General features: G+C 42.8%; 1 protein-coding gene across 1 annotated transcript; it reads right to left on the bottom strand.

The window, feature by feature from the left end:
• Positions 1–13,944: 13,944 nt before the first annotated feature.
• On the bottom strand, positions 13,945–18,857 carry PCDH8 (protocadherin 8). The gene is given in 4 exon segments (XM_020976997.2): positions 13,945–14,156; positions 14,159–14,416; positions 15,646–15,853; positions 16,018–18,857. Coding segments are annotated over 4 exon segments (3,213 nt in total). The 5' UTR covers positions 18,652–18,857; the 3' UTR covers positions 13,945–14,043.
• Positions 18,858–20,123: the final 1,266 nt, after the last annotated feature.

The following is a 20,123-nucleotide window of genomic DNA, read 5'->3' on the forward strand; positions in this document are numbered from 1 at the left end:
GGAAAGATCACTAACTGAGGAGTCAGAAGACCCAGGTTCAAGTCCCAATTCTGAAATTTACCACCTGTGTGACTCTGGACTTCACCTCTCTAGGCCTCAGTTTCTTCATCTGTAAAATGAGAAAGTTGAACAAAATGTCATCTGAAGTCCCTTCCAGTTCTAGATCTAGAATCTTAGGTATAAGGCAGGTACTGTGCTAGGTTCTGGGGATACAAAGAGAAATAGCATGGAACCTGCTTTTGAGGAATTCTACCTGGACAGGGTACAGATATGACACAAATATAGCTAAATAAATATAAGATAAGATAAGGGAGTTATGGGGGCAAAAGAGGGATCTAGAAAAAGTCCTCTAGAAGAATTTGCAGGACAGAATGTTTTTAGCTTGAGGAATCAAAAGGTTTCATGGAGAAGGTGGCATTGATGTGAACGCTCCAGAATGAGAAGGCTTCTGGAAGTCAGAGGGTTCCCATTCCAGGCATGAGAAATACCTCAGACAAATGTATGGGAGTTGAAGACAAGATGTCAAGATCTAGCACCAGGCAATTGACAAGTTTAGCTGCAACATGATTGATGCTTTGCCTGATGGGGCAAATGTGAAATGAAGCTGGGAAGGCAGGATAGAACCAATTTGCTAGGGCCTTAAGTGTCAGGCCAAGGGGTTTGTAGTTTGTCCTAGAGGCAAGCTAGAGAAGATTTTGTTTGTTTGTTTGTTTATTAGGGGAAGCAGAACATGAGTCATGTATCTTAGGAAGAACTGTACCTTAGAAAGATTATTTGGCTATTTGGAGGATAGATTGATGAGGGGAAGAAACTGGGAGCAGGGATGCCAATTAAGATTGCAATTAAAATAGTCTAAGTAAGAGGAAATGAGTGCCTGAACTAGGGTGAGCGTGAGTGGAGAGAAGAGGATGGATACAAGGGATTCTGAGGCGGTAGAACTAACAGTTATTTTTAAATGAATGAATGAATACAAAAACAAACGTTTATCAAGTGCTTACTATGTGCAAAGCACTGTGTTAAAGCAGTAGATACATACAGAAAGCAAGACAATCCCTTCCCTCAAGGAATTTTCATATTAATGGGGGAGATGATAGACATCAGAGATTTCAGCAGCAAGTCACATGGAAAAGCCTCATGGTCCTTAGGTTTCAGCTGTAAAGCAGATGGTAACACATCACTTTAACGTTATTTCCAAGGGCAGCTAGGTGGTGCAGTGGGTAGAGTGTTGGGCCAGAGTCAGGAAGACTCATCTTCCTGAGTTCAAATCTGGCCTCTGACACTTCCTGGCTGTATGACCCTGGGCAAGTCACTTTAACCCTGTTTGCCTCAGTTTCCTCATCTGTAAAATGAGCTAGAGAAGGAAATGGCAAACCACTCCAGGATCTTTGCCAAGAAAACCCCAAATGGCATCACGAACAGTTGGACATGACTGAAAAACAACTGAACAACAACAATGTTATTTCCACAGATAAAACCATATCAGTTTCTGATATTGAATCATTTGGTAGTGCCAAGGACTTAAGTGGCAGCTAGGTGGTATGGTGGATTAAGAGCTGGATCTACAGTCAGGAAGACCCAAGTTAAAATCTTGCCTCAGGCATCTACTAGCTTTGTGACCTTGGGCAAATCACTTAATCTCTGATGCCTCAGTTTCCTCATCTATAAAATAAGAATAGTAATAGCACCTGCTTCCCAGGGTTGTTGTGAGGATAAAATGAGACAATATCTGTAAAACACTTTGATAATCTTAAAGTGTTATATAAATGCAGGCTATAATATTTTATTTTAATTAATATTTTATTATTTATAATATTAATGATTTTATAATATTTATTATAGTTTATTATTATTAATATTGTTATTTTCAGTAACAGTAGCTCCAGAGGCGACAGAGGCTGCAATCCTTACAAAATCAGTTACTGAGTCACATCTCCATAAGGGTTGATTCCTTCTTTGGTGGCTATGGAGGCGGGGGCAGAGGTTGGAAGCAGGTCAGTGATCTGGGATTTTTTGCTTTTCCCAGCGATCTTGGGCTCAGGGTCATGGGCTGTCTCCATTGGGGTAGGTGAGAATTTGTTGAAGTATGGCAGTGGCTTGGTTCACCTGGTTCATTTGATTTCTTGTCTCTTCCTCGAAGTGCTTTGCTGCTTGGCAATTGATTGAATGTAGGGTGGTGATGGTGGGGCTGTGGAGATGATGGAGGGGGATTATTTAAAGAGGCTGCTGAGTTTTTGAACATGGCTGTTTGGGAGAACAGTGGTATCAATAGAAAAGGAAAAGGCAACATTTCAAGGGAGGAAATAATGAGTTCAATTTTGGAATGTTGAATGCGAGGTGCAGAGGGGACATTCAAATAGAGTTGTCCATTACAAAGCTAAACATATAGGGCTACAGTTCAGGGAAAAGATTAGGTCACAATATAGAGGTTTAGAAGTCATTTGCAAAGAGGTAAGAATTGAATTCCTGGTACCAAATGGGATTACAAAGAGAAAGAATATAGTAAAGAGAACTCCACTCCACCATATTTTCCCTATTCCATGAGGTTATTTTTTCTATTTGGAGGAAGGGAATTGATTCTTAGCAAAATTGGTAAATTAGCATACAAGTTAAGGGGCTTGCACACCCTCTGCCAAATTAGAATGTGGTATGAAAGGATGGAATTTCAGCCAAACATGGAAAAATGGAAAGAATTGAGCATTGAGAATTCTGTCTACAGACATCTCTTTCCTTTTCTTTCACAGTCTCATCTCAAAATCATTATTGGAGATAGGGAACATTAGTAATGCACTGGGGACACAGAACAATCCACACTGGAGGACCCTCATATCATAATCATAATCTTTATCTTCCCCTACCCTGTTCCTCAATGCAATTGCCTGCAGTGTCTACTGTATTCCTGATAAAATCTAAGTGTTTTGGGGGCTTAATTCACAATATGGCTAGGAAAATTTATGGAGTAAGGAAAGAAGAGAGCAAATATTTAAGTGCCAGGTACTTAAAGGCACTTTAGAAAGCATTATCTCATTTGCTCCTCAGAGTAACCCTGACAGATAGGTGCTATTATTATCCTCATACTTACAGTTTAAGGAAACTGAGGCAGACAGAAGTTAAGTGACTTGCTCAGGTTTTATAGCTAATAGATGTCTGAGGCTAAATTTGAACTTGGGTCTTTCTGATTCAATGATCAGCTCTCTAAGTACTACTAACCTGAGAGAGCAAGTTATGAAATGTGGCAACACCTATTCAAGGATATGTATACCTTTATGCCTTTATTCTATTCTCTTCTGCATTATGGATATTGCATATTGTTACTTGCACATCTCATGTCTCTCTTGACCCTTCCTTTGCATTTCTCTGATTCTAGCTTGTAGTGGAGTTATTTATTTCTATTTATTCCTCTAGTAGATTGTAAGCCCCTAAAGACAGAAATATTGTTTCCCCTTTTTGTATCTCCTGGCCTAGCACAATACCTCATATTGTGCTGATATATACATATCATGTTACTTAATGCATATGCACCTAAGTACATATCAGGTACTTAACAGAAGTTATTGAATGAATTAAAGTGAAGTAGAGAGCTGAAGAAATGATTTGGATAATTGAAAACTTTCTATCTTCACTTGTAATAGCCAGAACATAGATTTAGAGCTATTTAGAGCTGGAAGGCATTTTAGGGCCATTTAGTCCAGTTCCATCACTTTTACAGATAAAGAAACTGAGGTTGAGAGAGGTGGAGTGACTTGTCTAAGCTCACAACTGGTAAGTGGTAGAGCTGGTATTCAAACCCAGGTCCCCTGACTTCAAATCCATGGTTCTTGCCCCTGCAACGTACTGACTATTAGAACAAAAATAACTTGTTTTGAACTAGAAGAGTGCCTTGGTTTCCTTCTTGGTTTTGTGTGTAGGTCGTATCTTGAGAGAAAGTTCACAATTCAAAAGTTGCAGAAAGACCAAAAAATGAGCACTAACTATAGTTTGTGTAAAGTATGTGCATGGTGAGCAGTGAACCACTGTAGACTCTTGGGATCCATGGAGCTATCACCATTTGGTCACCCACAAAGACTTCCAGTGAAACAGATAATTAAGAACATTTGGCAGGGAAGGAGAATGAAGCACAGAGGGGTTAACTTATGGTTGTAAGTCATCTGCTGAATAGCTATGAGCAGCTATTTCTTTGCACAGCCCATCCCTGACCTTTCTGAAATTGTAGTAGGATAGCATCACCATGAAAACTTGCTCTGGGTTTATTTCCTACAGAGAACACTGCCAAGCTACCTTCTGAGAATTATGTAGGATAGAAAAATGGACTAATTAGCCAAGGTCCCAAGAAGAGGAGCTTAAAAATGAAAATGAACATGGAAAATAATTATACAAGCAGAATGTAAGTTGATACTTTAATCAACAACATGCCTGCTGTTTCTACACAATACCAAGTAAAGAGGTAATATGATACAGTAATGTGGAAAGGGCCCTGGCCTGGGAGTTAGCACATCTGGATATGGGTTCTAGCTCTGCCATAAATTGTAGGGTCTTGAGTAGTAACAACTTTTCTCAATGTCATCTATCAAGTGAGAGTGGTGGACAAGGTCCTTCCCAACACAGAAATATTTTATGATTCAGTGAAGGGAGGATTTTGCAATAATTGGGTTCATTTGATGCATATAGATACCTGATCCAGAGAATTTAGCTCCTCAAGTTAGCCTGAAAAAGAGTATTACCCTTCTTGTGGAGTGTTTTTTTAAAAGGAGGAGACAAGCACATAATCACTTTTATTTCACTCCAAAGAAAGTGAAGAAATCATATATTAGTCTATAACAACCCGCAGAAATCTCCTTCTCTCAGAATTCTATCTTCCGTCCAGGACCCAACATAACCTACTCATAGTTTCACTTTATGGTTCATACTGTCTTCAGAAGGGAAATAAAGTTCGGGCTGCTAGTGAGGCAAGCCTCCACACCTTGCGTTCTAGTGAGTCCGATTTTAACCCCTGAGTTGTAGAGGCCTCTAGTCTACCTTCACAACATTTCTCATGTATGCCCCCATCTTTCCACTTATGCGGTCACCACCCTAGTTCAGGTTCTTGTCATTTCTTGCCTGGACTATTACAAAAGGCTTCTGGTCTGCCTTCCTCAAGTCTCTCCCTATTCTACTCCATCCCACTCCAAAATAATCTTCCTAAAGCCCAAGTATGACCATGTTCCTCCCTGCCACCCCCATGGATTCTGTCCTCAGGATCAAATTAAAAAACTTGTTTGTCTTTTATACTTAATTTTTTTTCCAATAATCTAATTTACCTCCCTCCAACCTCCCCCACCCCTGCATTGGGGGAAAAAACCATTTTATGATAAATATACACACTTAAACAAAATTTCTATATTGTCCATGTCAAAAACAATCTGTCTCATTCTGCTTTGTGGATACATGCCTCATCATGAGTCTTCTGGAGCCATGGCTGGCCATCATGTTGATTAGAGTTGTTAGTTCTTACAATGCTGTTGTTGTAATTAGGAATTGTTTGTCTGTCATTTCACACTGCACCAGTTCTTCATCCATTCTTTCCAGGTTTCTCTGAAAAACAGTCAATCAACATGAATTAAATGCCTACTATGTTCCAGGCACTGTGCTAAAGCACTGGGGATAGAAAGGCAAAAGATCGTCCCTACCCTCAAGAAACTCACAATCTAATGGGGGAAGATAACACAGGGAAAGAAACTGAAAGGTGGGGATGGTGCAGGATAGGGGCCCAGGAGTGGGGAATGATTAAGTTGAAGTTTCTTTCATCCTTTCTTATAGCACAATACTTTTCCAGTATATCCATATACCTTTTGTTCAGCTATTACCTAATCAAATGGCATCATCTCGATTTCCATTTCTTTGCCACCACAAAAAGAGCTGCTACAAATTTAAAAAAAATTTATCTTTTTCCTCATTCTTTGATATCTTTAGAGTATAGGCTTAGTAGTGGTATCACTGGATCAAAGAGTGTGCACAGTTTAGTAGTGTTTTGGACATAGTTCCAAATTGGTTTCTGAAATGTTAAGTTGCAGCCCCACCAACCATGCCTTAACATATCTCTTTTCTTGTAGTCCTTTCAATGTTTAGTCATTTTCTGTTTTTATCACCTTTGACCATCTCGTGGGAGGTGGAATCCCAATGTTATTTTAATTTGCATTTCTCTAATTATTAATTGTTTGAAGCATTTTTTTCATAGAGCTATTGATAGCTTGGCTTTCTTCCTCATAAAACTGCCTATTTATGTCTTCTGACCATTTATCAATTATTTTTATAAATGTGAACCAATTCCTTATATAGCTTAGATATGAGAACCTTCTCAGAAAAATTTCCTGCAAAGTCTTTTCCCCCTCAGTTACCTGCTTCTCTTCTAAGTTTAGCTGAATTGGTTTTTATTTATGCAAGAGCTCTCTGACTTTTAAAACCTTTTATAATCTGACCCCTTCCTGTCTTTCTAGTCTGACTTCAGTCTCCTGCATGTACTCTGATTCAGAAGTGTTAGCCTTTTTGTGATTACTTGAACTCCATTTCCTGACTCTGTCTTTTCACTGGCTGTCCTCCATGCCTCTAATGCCCTCCTTCCTCCCCTTACCATCTTGGCATACCTGGATGTCTTCAACACACCTTCTGCAGGAGACCTTTCCCAGTCCCTCTTTCTTTGCCCCTGTTACTAATGCCTTCCCTCCAAGATTACCTTCGATTTACATTGTTCATTTCTTGTATAATTTTTGTGTATGTTGCTTCTCTCACTAGAATGTGAACTCCTTGAGAGCAGGGACCATGGGTTTTTTTTTTGGCCTTTCTTTGTGTCCCCAAGGCTTAGCATAGAGCCTGGAACATATTAAGCAAGCCTTTAATAAATGCTTGTTGACTGACTGACTCCAGTACTACCCCAAGGACTTGGACTCCTCTTGAAAGGAAATTAATTTGGGGTTGTTAGGGTCTTTGCAGTGAGAGCTATACTGTCTGAACATAATCACAAAAATTAAAGTCTAGCTTTTTACCCCTCTCCCCCACACCTTCCATGTCATGGCTTAGTCCTTGGCTGCTTTTCAAGCTCTTGAAGTCATGTTTATCCTCTTCTTCAAGAAGTTGATGCTGCTCAGAAATTCCACCTTCTCTCATTAGAAGGTTAGGTCCCAGAACACTTGAACTTGGCAGTGTTAGGGAGGTTATGGTCACAACACTTCCTTTTTCTCTAGATGGTTGGAGGCTCAGCAACATTGATTACTAGGAAGTGTGGTTTCTCTCTCCTGGGGCAACATGGATGACAGGATATGCAACCATCACTCACCTCTGTTAGCCTTGTGTTCTGGCACCCAGAGGCAAAGACCTTGGGGTCCAGGAGCACTCACTGCTCCATTGCTGCTCTCATGTCTTGGGCTAAGAGGCTGCCATCTCTGGGGATGAGGGCAAGGATGATTGGTTGATACCTGGGGGCTTTGCCAATTTCCAAGTGCCTCTCAGCGACCAAGGTCCACTCTCAGGTTTCTGGTCTGTGACCTGTATTGATTTCTTTCTAAATTTCCCTTAAAAGAGTGCAACCTGTGGCTGAGCCACTCATCATTCCTTCCGCTTCTCAGCTCCTCCCTCCAAAGACTCTGGGCTCCTATGAATTAGGTCTTAATTTGGAGCTCGACCACAAAGAAGAATTTTTTTTCCCTTGGGCTTCTTGCCTTCACATAGATTAATTCAGGAAAATCTCCAAAATAAAACTTAAGCATAGTTAAGTCTGTGATGTCCCAAAGGTGGGTACAGGATCTTCAAATACTGCATAGGTACTCAACATACAATATGGTATTGTATAAGACACAGTCTTTATTTCACTCCACAGATAATGACTAAGATGTTAAGAATTTACTAGAGTCAATGAACAAATACAGATGCACAAAGCACTCAAATATCCTATGGGGTCCTTCTGCTCCTATAGGGTCATGAAACTTGAGATTAGTGTTTGAGAAACCTTCTGCCATTCCAGTGACTTCTTTCCTATGGTGTCCTATAAATTTTCCATAAGGTTGGAAGTACCAACCTGTAGTTTAGATCTCCCCAGAAAAGTCAACATGTTTTGGAGCTTGCTGAACAAGCAAAACCCTTCTCTTTGGATCTGCGCTGCCTAAATAACTGATTGAATTACTGTCCTAGTCAGATGGTTGAGAAGAACCATGTGGGCTTTCCTTTTATACTCCAAGCAGTACGCTGTGTTAGAAATTATCTCTTGAAGGTCAAATTGAAATCTCAAATTCTGGAACTCATCAACTTGATGTTTTTAGGAAGGCAAATCTCAAGGCTAGCACTGCCCAAGAAATCTTCCTTTCTCTGCTAGAAAGCTAATTCAAGGATCTTGCTTCCCAGAGAATCAAAATCCCTTCTCTTCTACACAGGAGGCTGGGATTTAGGAAAAACATGTTTTTTGAAATCTTCTCTCAAGGTGTATGTAAGCATGTGGTCTTCCAATGACCACGTGTTTCTTCTCCTAGGCTGCTGTTACTGTTTTTTTTTTCTTGGGGGGGTAGGTGGGGTCTGGGAGAGGGTAGTGTATGTGTTCCTTTCTCCTTGATTCACTTCAGAAGACAGTTCAAGTGAAAAGGAGAGGGGAGTTCTCAAGAACTGAGTCCCAGAGAGTGAGAGTAGCTTGCCTTTATGTACCATTATAAGAAGTGAGGAATTCTCAGTCAGCCAGCTGCTAGGAGGTACTATTTTCCCAACAGTTGCCTTCAAACCATGGCACATCTTTGCCCTGTAATCCCATCCATTTGATTAGAGAAACTCTTCAATTCAACTTGAGACTAACAATGAATCACATCCTATAATCCGATCATGTTGGGGAACTTTTTAATTTGATGAGGTATTTCCTTGATCTACTCCTCATCTCTTACAAGGAAAATGGTATAGAGTCAGGAAATGTTTCACATTGAGTCTACAGGGATGCAATCTGCTGTGACTGATGAAAGATGTTTGTTTATCTTTTTTAAGTCACGAAGATTTACTCTTAATTGGTATGAGCTGGTTCTTCTGGATTCTCCAAAATCCATGGAGCCATGAAGACTGTGGCAAACGTGACAGGTTGAATTTCTTTCCATCACATTTGATTCTGCCTCTTGTGTGTAGATGTGTCTTTAAGAAAATGGAGCAACTGGAAGAGGTTGAATCTTTTGTCAGACTAGGACATAGTCCTGGCCTTTTGTGCTTGACTTTTTGTTGGTTGGCAGATGGAATTCCTTTCTTCCTCTCTCGGTTACTGGAAATCCTAGAATTCAAAAATTTTGAAACTTGTTTTGTAAAAGCACCCTCCTTTACTCCCACTTTTAATGATTATTTTCCCACTGCTTTAAAGAAAGTTTTGAGATCTGATGGTTAAAATGGTCACTTTAAAAGCAATTGGGTTTCTGTATCTATCAGGTTGTTCAATTCATATGAGACTCCTATGGCACCTTGTCTCCTTTCTTGAGCAGGGGTTAATAACTATTGTACTGAGTTATTGTAGAGAGAAGTATTGAAAATAGATGGGGTGTTTCCAAAGACCTGGGAAATTCTGAGTTTCAGAGCTCTGTAGAGATTCTAAGCACTATATTACTTTGATAGTGTTTGCTTTCAGACCTTTCAGTAGTTCAAATTACCCTTGTGGTAGTGAATGTAGTATCATGGTGAACATGTTTGTTCTTTCAAAATTAGTTTTAAAAAATGATCAAAGCTTGTATTTGCCAAGTAAAATTAGCTGAGGACCCTGCTAAAAATAACTGGGAAAAAATCATGGCAAGGAGCTCATCCTGACTATAGAATAGTGTTTTTCTCTTTTTAAAAATTGGTATTTGGAGAAATGTATCCTGTTTTCACTGTATTTTAGAGTGCACTTTCCAATATCTATTGCAACCACTTACATTTTAATTTGCTTAAGTGGTTTACTTGATGGATATTTTATTATAGGAAGTATAGGACAGTCTTGCCATCAGGGTGGGCCCTAGACAAAATTGTGGAGTAGATAAATTTTGTCTCTTTCTCACTGGTGACATTCTTTGGTCTCCTTGTATCTCTGCCCAGTCCTGCAAACTAGTCTTGCTTATGTTATCCTTTGATTTCTTAGAGCTGGAGCACTTGCCTTTTTTTGACCTTCCATGGCAGGGTTGCATATTTCACCCTTTTAATCTTCTTCCCTCTCACTCAAAACTTTTCTTTGGTTCTGTTCCCTCAGGGTTCTATTTCTGTTCTCTTCAAGGACTAATCTAATAAAGACTTCATGCTAGTATCGATAACAGATAAAGACTTCATACATTATTCCTCTCAGAGAACACGTTTGCATTTTGAAGGGATCTTTGATATATTAACCTCAGGGTAAGACTTTTAGGGATTTCAGGCTCTTTGGCTTCTTAGCAGGGGAAGTATTTTTGCACAGGGTACTCTTGGGACCCCTCAAATTATAACAGGTAGGCAACTGCCTCTGATCTCTCTGAATAATGATCAATCTGTCAGACATATGGAGGGGTGATGCGTACTAAGCATTAAATGATGTAGTTTTAGGGGTGCAGGGACCTCAAAACTATCCAGATATAAGACAGAGTCATCTGGGAAGAATTTGTGGACTCAAGCAGTCTTCCAGTCAAGTGGCAAAAAGTTTATTATAACCCTAATAAAGTGGGCAGACCTCCTTAGAGAACTCAAAACCTAATGGAGGTGATGCTTAAGCTTACGTAGAAAAAGTTCAGTGAGTAGTGTGTTAAGTATGCTAATTAGGTGGTGACTTACAGTTTCTGTACCTTGGGCACACGTGTAATTCACTACTGGCAACCCTATGGGGGTTGACCTCTGGACTGTGTACAGTAACTGGGGGAATCAGTATATGATAGTTCTGCTGGTACAAGATAGTTCTGTTCATACAAGGGAAATTCTACAGAGGTCAGCTTGTTCTTGCAACAAGAAGAGATAGTTTGCCTCACTAGGGCCCACTTATGAGTTACTGCCAGAGATAGGGTCTTTGGGTTGGGGAGAGATATGGTCCTAGGGCTGGGGTCCAGGAACTTCCCAGTCTTGTAAGTGTACTGGATGATCTTTCCTCCCAAGTGACAAGACTTAGCAGTTGAGAGGTTGGAGAGATCCTGAGAAATAAACGCAAAAATCACAGTATCAGAGGCTCCTCCATAACTATTCTGTTACTGTCTTAATTCAACAAGAGCTATTAGGTATACTCTAAGAGACCTTTAATCTTGCCTGGTTATCCAGCTAGGGAAAGATGACTGGAATCCACCTGGAGAAAGTGGAGAAAACAATTGAGAATCTTCTAGGAGAATCAGAGGAATGGTAGATAGCCTATACTTGCTACCTCTCTCTTCATAGGTAAAAATAGAGAAGTGGAAGGGAAAGCATTTAAGCCTACTATGTGCCAGGCACTGAGCTAAACACAGCTTCTCAATTGATTGTCAAAACAACCTTGTGAGATAGGTGCTATTATTTTTCTTATTTTACAGTTGAGGAAACTGAGGCAAACAAAAGTTAAGTGACTTATCCAGGGTCACATAACTAGTGAGTGTTTGAGACTTGATTTGAATTCAAGTCTTCTGACTCCAGACCCAGTGCTTCATTATCTAGCTGGCCCAACAAACTTTTAAAGGAATTTTAAATATTTGGGAAGTTTAAATATTTCTTTAATTGCTTTAGCATTACAAGGATGGTTGATGAAGATGGAGGTAGTTATTAATAAAGAGTAAGGGCAAAACTCTTTGCATTTTTTTTTTTTGCTTGAGGGTCCAAAATTGCTAGTTAAGATATGGCTTTTTAGCTTTTCTCATGGTGCCTAACCTAGTTCCTAGAATGCCTTCTAGTAGTTCCTGGAAGAAAAAGATCACTACTAACTTTGAAAAACAAATTCCGGAGCTTAATGCTGTGATTAATTTGTGGGAAACCTTAAGGTACTTTTGTCTCTTGTGATTATTCCCAAAGGTGGTGGTGGAGGATTATGCTATGATGTCTTCAGATTTTGAGATTGAATTTTCTCAGTGGAATACACTCTCCTCACTCCTGGTCACTGCAAACTGAAATACTTGTAATGAAATTAATTCTTTGTTTGATAAGCCTAGCAATATACTTTCCCAGATTGGAGGATGTCAAGTCTCAGTTTGAGAATGTTTATACCTAGCTCTGCCTTTTTGTAGGAGCTTCTACTATCTTCACTGGGCATTCTGAACCTGAATTGCCAAGACCTATTACCAGGGAAGAAAAGGAAGAGGTCTCGAAGGAATGAATTTTAAAGATATAGCACATTCTGCCCCTTAGTTTGGAAAATGCAGGTTCTCTCTTCAGCTGCTAGGTCATGTTACAATTTTAGAATCTAGTAACTTCCATCTTGCCTGATTTAGACATTTTACTTAAAGATGCCAGGGCTGGGGACAAGCAAGGCTCTGTCCGTCTACTGACCAGTTTCATGTGAAGCTTAGTCATCTCCAGGGATAGCTGAACTTTCCAAATTCAGTGGGTAGCTAAGGGCTCTTGTATGTCTACCCTGCTGCTGGGCTCAGGAGACACCGCTGATTTCAATTATGACTTCTGCAGAAGCTTGAAGTGCTAATCTCTACTTATTATAATTTACTAATCATAACTAATAACAAATGAGCCCCAAGCACTTTATAAAATACTAAGTAATATTACTTCATTAAATGCAACTTACTGGGATTTTCTTTTTTTGGGATGTGTGTATATCCCACTTTTTTGTTCCTTTCAAATGTTCAAGGAAGATAAGCAAATGTTATACAGGACAAAGACATGGATCTTTCCCCAATATTTAGAAATTATTGATTAGGAAAGAAATAGTAGGATTTCTAGGGAAAAATAGAGGTTTTTTCTTTTTGTCATGTCTTCTGAGTAGTTTTTCTTCTCCAGACCAAATTCTCCAGCTTTAATAGGAAACTCCTTTAAGACAGGGATTTTATAAACTGCTTGGCATATATGCATATAATATAATACATGTATAAATATGTATGCACATAATATATAGATATTACATAGGTTTCTATTAATATAGATAATATAAATATATAAATACATGTATGTATATATTTATATTAAAACAATGTGTTTCTTACTCCAAGGAGGGGATTATTTAGTTTTTGAAAGCTGATCATTGAAAGATTGATATTAATCATAGTAAAATAATCAGTGCTTGGAAAAAGGCCTGCATAGGTCTCCATGTTCTTTATGAATACCAGGGTACAGGAAACTGGGAGGCAGTAGGGAACCTTAGAAAGGGTAATGGAATTGGAGTCAAAAGAATATGGGTTCAAATCCTGACTCTGCTACTTATTCCCTGTATGACTTTGAGGAGGTCGCTTACCTGCTCTAGACCTCAGTTTACTCAGCAGTAAAATGAAGGGGTTGGATTAGGCTTCTGAGGCTCTTTCCATTTCTAAATCTATGATCCTATGAATTGAAACCCAAATTCAATAGCAAAGTCCTTAAACACATGACGAATCCTTTATTAGTGTGCTTATAAGTGATACCGGTTTACAGAAAACCAAATGTAATTAAATAACATTTAACTTGAAATCTACCACAGACTCAAGATATACAAGTCACACTTGGCAAGGCAAACTTCACAAACACTAGGTTGTTTAAGGTGAAAGATAAAGTTCTAGTAAGTGATTCTAACATACTGAGTTTTTTGTGTCTTACAGACAGTTCCTTTGGCAATAACTTCCAGTTTTAGCTTTTATTATATAAAAATATAACAAAATTTCATTATGTACAAACATTACATTACACAATGTACAGGTTAAAAACACTAAGAAAATGACAAGCTACAAGTGAACTAAAATCTAAAGCATGATAAAAAAATTAAATACTGCACATTTCATAAAAATTACATTAACTACATTTTTTTTTGTTTGCAAATACCAAACAGTACTGACGTGATTGGAAATATTTTCCAACAACTTCATTTTAAGGCACATCTTGCATATTTATATATATACAACACTGAAATCAGCCAATAACTTAGGGGCTTTTGGAGTGACCTGTATATGTGTGAATACATGCAGTATAGGGTTAAACATTGTCATTGGTACCTGACTGAGGGGGCAGGTACCTAGCAGGAGGGGGTTGATAGAGGGGTACCCCAATTTCTTGCAGGTCTGGGAGTCTCCCTGGGCGAGGGGGGAAAGCAAAGTGATTGTCCTGTCATAGTCTCTGTGCAATACTTTTTCATAGACACTCTGTAGCCCTACTGTCTTAGGTAGCTGAGCCTGGTAGAAGTTGTCCCTTCGAAGAGGATCCCTAGGCAGGGAGGTGCTCTTACAGAAGGTGGATAGCTGAGCTGATGGGTGGGGGGAAGAGTGAGCATTGGTTCGACCACAGGATGGGCTCCAGCATCGGTCAGAGTGGCCTAGGATCTTACACTCAGCAGTACAAGCCCATAATCCTAAGAATAAAAACAGAAAAAAAAAACTCATGAAGATTATGGTTATACATACACATGTATACTTCTTGATTCCTATATACTGCTGCCAAAGAAATGTTAAGGACACATTTGACCATATGACTCCCCTGTTCAAGCCACTCCAGTGATTTCTTTTGCTTCTAGCATCAAATGTAAATTCTTTTGTTTATTTTCAAGCCCTATACAACCTGACTCCAACTCTTTTCAGACTAATTAGATATACATTCTTACCCTCCTGTACTTTGTCATCCAGCCAAAAATGGCCTCTCTGTTCTTCACTCAGGCTACTCCATCTCCCATCTCTGTGCCTTTTCATTGGCATTCCCCAATGCCTGGAATTCACTCCCTCCTCACTTGTACCTCAAAGAGTCCCTCTCTTCTTTTAAGATAATAGCTCAGTCCCTATCTCCCTGATTCTCCCAATTGCTAGTGTCCTTCCACCCAAAATACATTGTGTTTAATGACTTCGTATGTATTTACAGTTGTTAATTTTATGTTTTTCTGTATATATTTTTATACCTATTTATTGTCAGCTTCATTAAAATGTAAGTTGTCATTTTATTCTTTGTAGTTGTATCCCACCTAACAGTGCCTGGCATAAAGGAGGCATTTAAATACTTGCTGATTTGTTTATTTCTTGGGTATGTTTAAAAAATGTGGTTGGAAAAAATGTTGAGAGTGATCACAAATCTTTTATGAAATAGCATTAATATCTGCCCTGTACCTTTCAATGGATGCTTTAAAACTAGAGGCATGAACAGTTTTTCCCCAGACAAGAAGCTTTTAGCTTCTTATTAAAGAAATCTATCCTGAGAGATTGGCCCTGATCGTCTGCCTAAAAGAATGACTCCTCAATTTTTGATACCTCATTTAAAAAATTTATTTTAAGATGATAATTTGTGGCCAAGGCACATGAGAAGTGCAAAATGCTCGGGTTCAAACCTTAGCTTGGCAACCTGTGTGATCTATGAAAGTCACAATCTCTTATCCTCTGGAAATTGGGGGGATTGGTCTAAATTGCCTCTGAGTATACATCTCTGATGGCCTTCCTCTCGGCTTTCAAGCTATGATCCTATGAATACTTCTTTTTTTTTTTTTAAAAAAAGAAAAAAGAGGACAAGAAAGGAAAAAAGAAGAGGTTAAAAGAAAAAGTACACACTATGAGTTTTGAGAAGCCCACTGTGGCAACGAAAATCGTACGGAATCCTTACCACTCTGCATATGGTTGATAAGGTCCTTTTTCAGGGCATCTCCACTGATGTCAGAATCGCTGTCATTGAAATCACTATCCCCCTTGCCACTATCTTTGCCACTGAATTTCTCGGCTTCCCGACCAGAGATGGTGTTGAAGGAGTGACCTTTCCAAATGGCCACAGGAGGCGCCGGTTCCTTTCCATAACCCGGGGAGGAGCTGTAGGGCTGGAGGGGGAAAAAGGAGTGAGAGGAATTAGAAAGGAATGAAAGGAATTAGGCATTTCCTATGAGCTACCAGCCACCTCATCCCTACCTCCTTTTATCATATCCCTTCTTCCCCCCACCAATCCTAGAACCCTTAGGGGTAAGTACCCAGTGGGATGCCTAACCTCAGCATGTGCGCCCCGGAGCCGCTTCTGCCCTTCATAGTGACAGGCATTTTCCCTGGCACCTCCGCCGCCCTCGGTCCCTGGCACTTCAGTAGCAGCGACCACGGTCTGGGAGCTCTCTGCGGTGGGGCCTCCGAAGGGCGCTTTGCTGCTGCTGCTGCCCGTGGGGAAGGCGAGCACGTCGAACATGTTGGCCCGAGAGCTGGGTCCCAGATTTCGGTCCTCCGGGGAGCTCGGGGACGAGGGTCCCCCGCTGGCGCTCCCAGGCCTCTCCTCCCGGCGTGGCCCGCCTTTGCGCACCTCTTTTTTGCGGCGGTTACAGGTGGTGGCAATAGTGATGATGGCAGCCAGCAGCAGTGTGCAGCTCCCTGCCAGCACAATGATCACGATAAGCGGGGTGTCCCATTGCAGCGACCCTGTGCCACCGAGCCTGGATCCTGGGGGACGGGAGCGCTCGGGGCCGCCAGCTCCTGCTGGCAGGGACGACCCAGTACCACCTCCCGCCGTCACCACGAAGCTAACAGTGGCGGTTGTGGAAAGCGGAGGGTGTCCAGAGTCCGATACTGTTAGAAGGCCTCGGAACACGCGGCCTGGGGGTTCCTGGGACAGATCTCCAGTGAGCACTATCTCCCCTGACCGGCGGCTTATGGAGAAGGCCTCCCGTGGCTCCTGTTGCAGCAGGGCGAAGGTCAGCTCTCCGTTGGCCCCCTCGTCGGCATCCCGGGCCTGCACGCGCACCACAGCCGTGTCTCGAACTGTGCGCCCTGGCACCGCCACCTCCAGGGAGCCATTGGCCGGCGTGGGATGAACGAGAACCGGTGCGTGGTCGTTCTGGTCCAGAACCCGCACCTGCACCAGAGTGGTGCTCGAGAGCTGTGGGGAGCCGCCGTCGCTGGCCTGGATACGCACGTCCAGCTGGCGCAACATCTCGTAGTCGAAGCTCCTCAGCGCATAGATAGCCCCTGTGGATGGGTCCACCGAAACATAGGTGGATACGGCCTCCCCAACTCGACCCACTTCTGCCTCTAATAACCGATAGGTCACCTTGCCGTTGCGGCCTAAGTCCGGGTCCCGGGCTGCTACGGTGGCGAGGTAGGCGCCCGGGGGATTATTCTCTCGCACAGACACCTCATAGATAGGGCGGGCGAAGAGTGGAGCGTTGTCGTTCTCGTCTCCCACGCGCACGGTGTAGGGCTTCACAGTGCGCAGCGGAGGAGAGCCGCGGTCCTCAGCTACCAGGGTCAGGTTGTACTCGGCGATGCGCTCGCGATCCAGGGGCGCCGCGGTCACCACTAGGTAGCTGCCCGCGTAGGCCGGCTGCAGTCGAAAGTGCTCGTGTCCATAGAGGGCGCATCGCACTTGCCCATTGGCTCCTGAGTCCCTGTCCGAGGTGCTGACCAGTGCCACGAGGCTCTCTCGCGCCGCCCCCTCCGGGATAATCGAAGCCATTCCAGAATCCGAGCCTCCAGGCCCTGCAGAGGAGGCAGAGACAGGGGCGGCGAAGGAGGCGGCGGTGTGTGGGCCTGGAGGGTCGTGGACCGGGGTCGTGGCTACTGCCAGAGGGGTGATAGAAATGTCTGGCGCGTTGTCGTTCACGTCGCGGATGCGCACAATGACCTTACAGGTGGCAGACCGAGGCCCTGGGCCTCTGTCTTGAGCCCTTACGTCCAATTCGTAGGTCTCCTTCCGCTCATAATCCACAGGTCCAGCTAGGGTGAGGCGGCCTGAGCGCGGGTCCAAGCGGAAGAGACGCCGAGCCTCAGGTGGGGTCCGGCTACCGAAAGAGAACACCACGTCACCATTGGGACCCTCGTCCGGGTCTGCGGCGTCTAGGTCGAGTAGCAGGGAACCCACGGGTGCGTCCTCCGCCAGCTCCACCTCGGTAACAGCGCCCTGTGGGAAGGCTGGGCTGTGGTCATTGGCATCCAGCACCCGAACGCTGAGGGCAGCTGTGGCGGAGCGCGGGGGGCGTCCCCCGTCCTGGGCCACCAGCTCTAGGCTGTAGGTGGCCTGGCTCTCACGGTCCAGTTCTTGCAGCAGCACCAGATCAGCGCATTTAGCGCCGTCAGCCCGCGTCTGCAGCTCCACACGGAAGGGGCTGTGTGGCTCGGCCAGGCGCAGGCTCTGAAGGGCGTTGGAACCCACGTCTTCGTCCACTGCTACCTCCAGGGGGATGCGGGTGCCCACAGCCGCACTCTCCGACACCTCCACGGGGATCTGGGAGCGGGGGAAGTGGGGCGAGTGGTCATTTATATCTCTCACCTCCACCTCCACGTGCACCAGCCGGAACTGTTCCTGGGAGAAACTGACCACGTCGAAAGCCAGGATGCACTGCGGGGACTGCCTGCATAGCTGCTCTCGGTCAATACCGCTCTCCCCGACGGTCAGCTGTCCGTCAGCCTCTCTCACCCGTATCAGAGAGCTGTTGAACTGCTTCATCAGGCGGAAGCTCATTTCTCCGGGTGTTTTCATATGCATATCTTCAGCCAACGTACCTATAACTGTACCTGGGGCATCCTCCTCAAAAGTGGAATATCTCACTGTTTTGCTCAGGGCTACTGAGAATAGCAAGCAAAGGCAGAAAAACTGCAAAGGAAAAAGGTAGGGGCTGCCCCCTTGCCTGACAGGAGTCATGCCACCTGCTCCAATTTGCTCTTTTGAGCGGCGAGAGGCAAGTCCTCTTGCAGTACTTTTATTTCTCAATTTAAAGCCTTTCGATTGTCAGGCTCCTGTGAACATGCTTTGCTCGAATTCTCTTCGGAAGAGGAGTGTGCCGTCTGCACCTTGGATCCTTCTAGCTCCAGAGATGCCGATGGACCTTCCCTCCCTCCCTGCTCCGGCTTCTCAGGCTTCGGAGCAGAGCTGCAGACTCTTGCCTTTAGTAGAAGCGGATATGCAAATTGACTGAGCCTTACAGCCAATGACAGGCGTCCCTTTCACACTGTTCTCCTGAATGCCTCTCAGAAAATCCCTTTAATGTGGAAAGGCTTAGAGAGGAAAACAAGAAAGGAAAATTAGGGAATCTTTTCTTTGTTTTCTTTAACTCTTTTTCATTTTTTTTTGAGAGCAATCCGCAGATGAGTTGGCACAGGGAGCGTGGAGTAAAATGAGCTGAGTGTTTTGTTAATTGTACCACTCAAGCACCCTGCTGCTGAACAGGTGCCTTAAGTGCAAGTATCTGGGGATTTGAACTAGTCGCTCACTACTACCTAATCTGGTCCCCCCCCCCCCGACTCTAGTCTGTATATACTACTTTTCTTACATGTGCACACAACCACTTACCTCTCTCAATATATACTTTTCCTGGCTTTCGAGGATTTGGTTTCTTTTTCTTCTTGTTCAATAGCGATCTGATTAGCCCCTCCCACTTAAAAGAGAATCCGAAGGGTAACTGGAAATTGATTTTATTCAAATTTGTGTCCCTAATTGTGTTTTACTCATGTGGAATCTAGCGATCAGAGCTGTGATTTGTCTTTCAGAAAATATTCCTAGGATGTTTTAGTATTCATGTCACTGTCCAAATGGCTTTCTTTAAGCCGCGGGCGCTAGCAGGCAAGGGAGGGGGAAAAAGGTCCAAATAGGATTTAGCATAAGCTTGTGGATATTTGGAAAGGTTTCAAAGATCAGACTGTATCAAAGGCTTATGAAGCTCTCGTTAGCCGTAGAAATATAATAGCATGGCAGGCTATCCCATTTGAGGCACCAATGTCTGTATTATTTCAGTATGAGAAGGGAAAGGGAAAGAAAGTTGAACAGTTTCCACAGCAGAGTTGGACTAAGTTGAATATAATGAACAAACGCCACATGTATCCATTATGTGTCTCTATTCATTCCCAATCACTGCCATAACTCTTTGACTAAACGATGATGGGCGCTGAATCACACACAATGCCCAGCTCCTATTAAAGTACATTTAGAGACCTATCCCTCCTGATGCCCTGTTACGCCTAGTTAGAGGATTTTCTTTTTGTCCTAATAGGGCCTCTCTGGGAAGCAACACTAGTCTCGTTCCAAAAGAACAAAATAACAGCATGAGGCTGAAACCTGGCACGAACCTTGGGGGACTAAACCATCTGCCTACAAAAGTAAGAAGACAGAGCAGAGTG

Source organism: Phascolarctos cinereus, unplaced genomic scaffold, assembly GCF_003287225.1.
Source record: "Phascolarctos cinereus isolate Bilbo 61053 unplaced genomic scaffold, phaCin_HiC Scaffold_7;HRSCAF=346, whole genome shotgun sequence".
NCBI lineage: Eukaryota > Metazoa > Chordata > Mammalia > Diprotodontia > Phascolarctidae > Phascolarctos > Phascolarctos cinereus.